The sequence below is a fragment of the Haplochromis burtoni genome, unplaced genomic scaffold (assembly GCF_018398535.1).
Source record: "Haplochromis burtoni strain Fernald_Lab_line unplaced genomic scaffold, NCSU_Asbu1 Contig_838, whole genome shotgun sequence".
Lineage (NCBI taxonomy): Eukaryota > Metazoa > Chordata > Actinopteri > Cichliformes > Cichlidae > Haplochromis > Haplochromis burtoni.
Window position 1 is genome coordinate 120,350 of NW_024583199.1, and position 1,480 is coordinate 121,829.

The following is a 1,480-nucleotide window of genomic DNA, read 5'->3' on the forward strand; positions in this document are numbered from 1 at the left end:
ATTTTGGAGGTTTTGTTCTGTCAGCTCCTTTTCTGTTAAAGCTCACCTCTGATACACAAATACATCAGAGTTCCCAGAAAGCTGACTCTGGATGTAGCATTTTCTTTAGATCAAAGTTTCTAGATGAAAGTTTGTAGATGAAAGTTTTTATCCCCTCATTCAAAATTTTGAATGCATTTATTTTTGCTGTCTTTTATCTTTCAAGTTTTCATCTGAATTCCAAACTTACAGCATTTTACTGCTTATTTGGAACATTTTTAAATTTATTCCTCAATTAAATGTTGTGTAGCTGCAATATAAACTCCACCTGTAGAAGAACCTCTTTATGTTCAAGATGTCGAAGCATTCGGACGTATGTAGCGGCACAGTGCTCTAAACTGCACAGTTGGCATTGAGCACCTATAATTTCGTTATACATGTACGATAACAGTAAAGTGCTATTCTATTCTATTCTATTCTATTCTATTCCAGTGCCACCTCTCATTATATTTACTTCAAATGTTAATTTAAAAGTTAATTAACATTAACAGAGAACTTTTTCTCCCTAATAAATAAATTAGACTTCTAGATGAATTTGAAGAACTGGGTTAGCTAATGACAAAAAACCCTGAGCCCCCAAAGTAAACCTTTTATTATGAGATCATATTTATTTGGCCTTACCTTCAAGCCTTTATCCTGTTCAACTAAATCAGTTAAATTTGTAATTCTGTTATAATTAAAATAAAAATCCTGAGCCTTGAAGATATTTGCAATTTGAATGTAAGTAAGCAATGAATATTCACAATATTCTACTATGAATATCCTATTAAGCCCCGAGAATATTTCAAGCACCATTTTTTACAAGCCAGCTCACCTTCACAAAGAACATATGTGGGACCAGGATGCGTCACAAACTTCCACCACAATTTACCAGAAGCAGTGCAAATTAGCAGGGCACAGAAGAGCAGACCTGATGGGTGATTAATATCCTTACAAAAATAACATGATGAAAGTGCAGCTTTTACACTCTGGAAACAACAAGGCAGTCCATATAAAAACAGGCAGTGGATGAGAATGGATATGTTCTGATGTAAGGGTAAAGTCCTGATAGGAACTCGCAATTCTCAACAAGACAGTTTATGTTGGATGTTGCAAAGTTTTGTGCATGTGCTGCAGAGAAAATACATGCAGAGCCGTTTTGGTGCTTCGCATTCCACAGTGAATCCAAGAGAAACACCCGTGATCCAGAGAACCTGTGCACGTTCCTGTTCCTACACTCCACTATTTTCTTTTATCCAGTTGCGATATTTGGTAACTTGGGTATAGATGCCAGGTTTGTTCTTGCGAGCGCAGCCTTCGCCCCAGCTCGTCACACCAGCCAGGAAGACCCGCCCCTTGGTGCTGGTGAAAGACAGGGGTCCACCAGAGTCACCCTGAGAATCAGAGAGGAGAGAGATTATTTTCAGCTTGAAGGTTGTCTGTGAGTCCCAATAAGCATTAA

At 37.8% G+C, this 1,480-nt stretch overlaps 1 protein-coding gene across 1 annotated transcript in view; it reads right to left on the bottom strand.

The window, feature by feature from the left end:
- Window positions 1–6: 6 nt before the first annotated feature.
- Window positions 7–1,480, bottom strand: part of LOC102306309 (suppressor of tumorigenicity 14 protein) — a gene marked incomplete in the record, with an annotated part of 17,150 nt that continues 15,676 nt past the window's right edge. Inside the window, 1 exon segment of the mRNA XM_042215836.1 lies at window positions 7–1,412. Coding sequence (XP_042071770.1) covers window positions 1,251–1,412 — 162 coding nt within the window.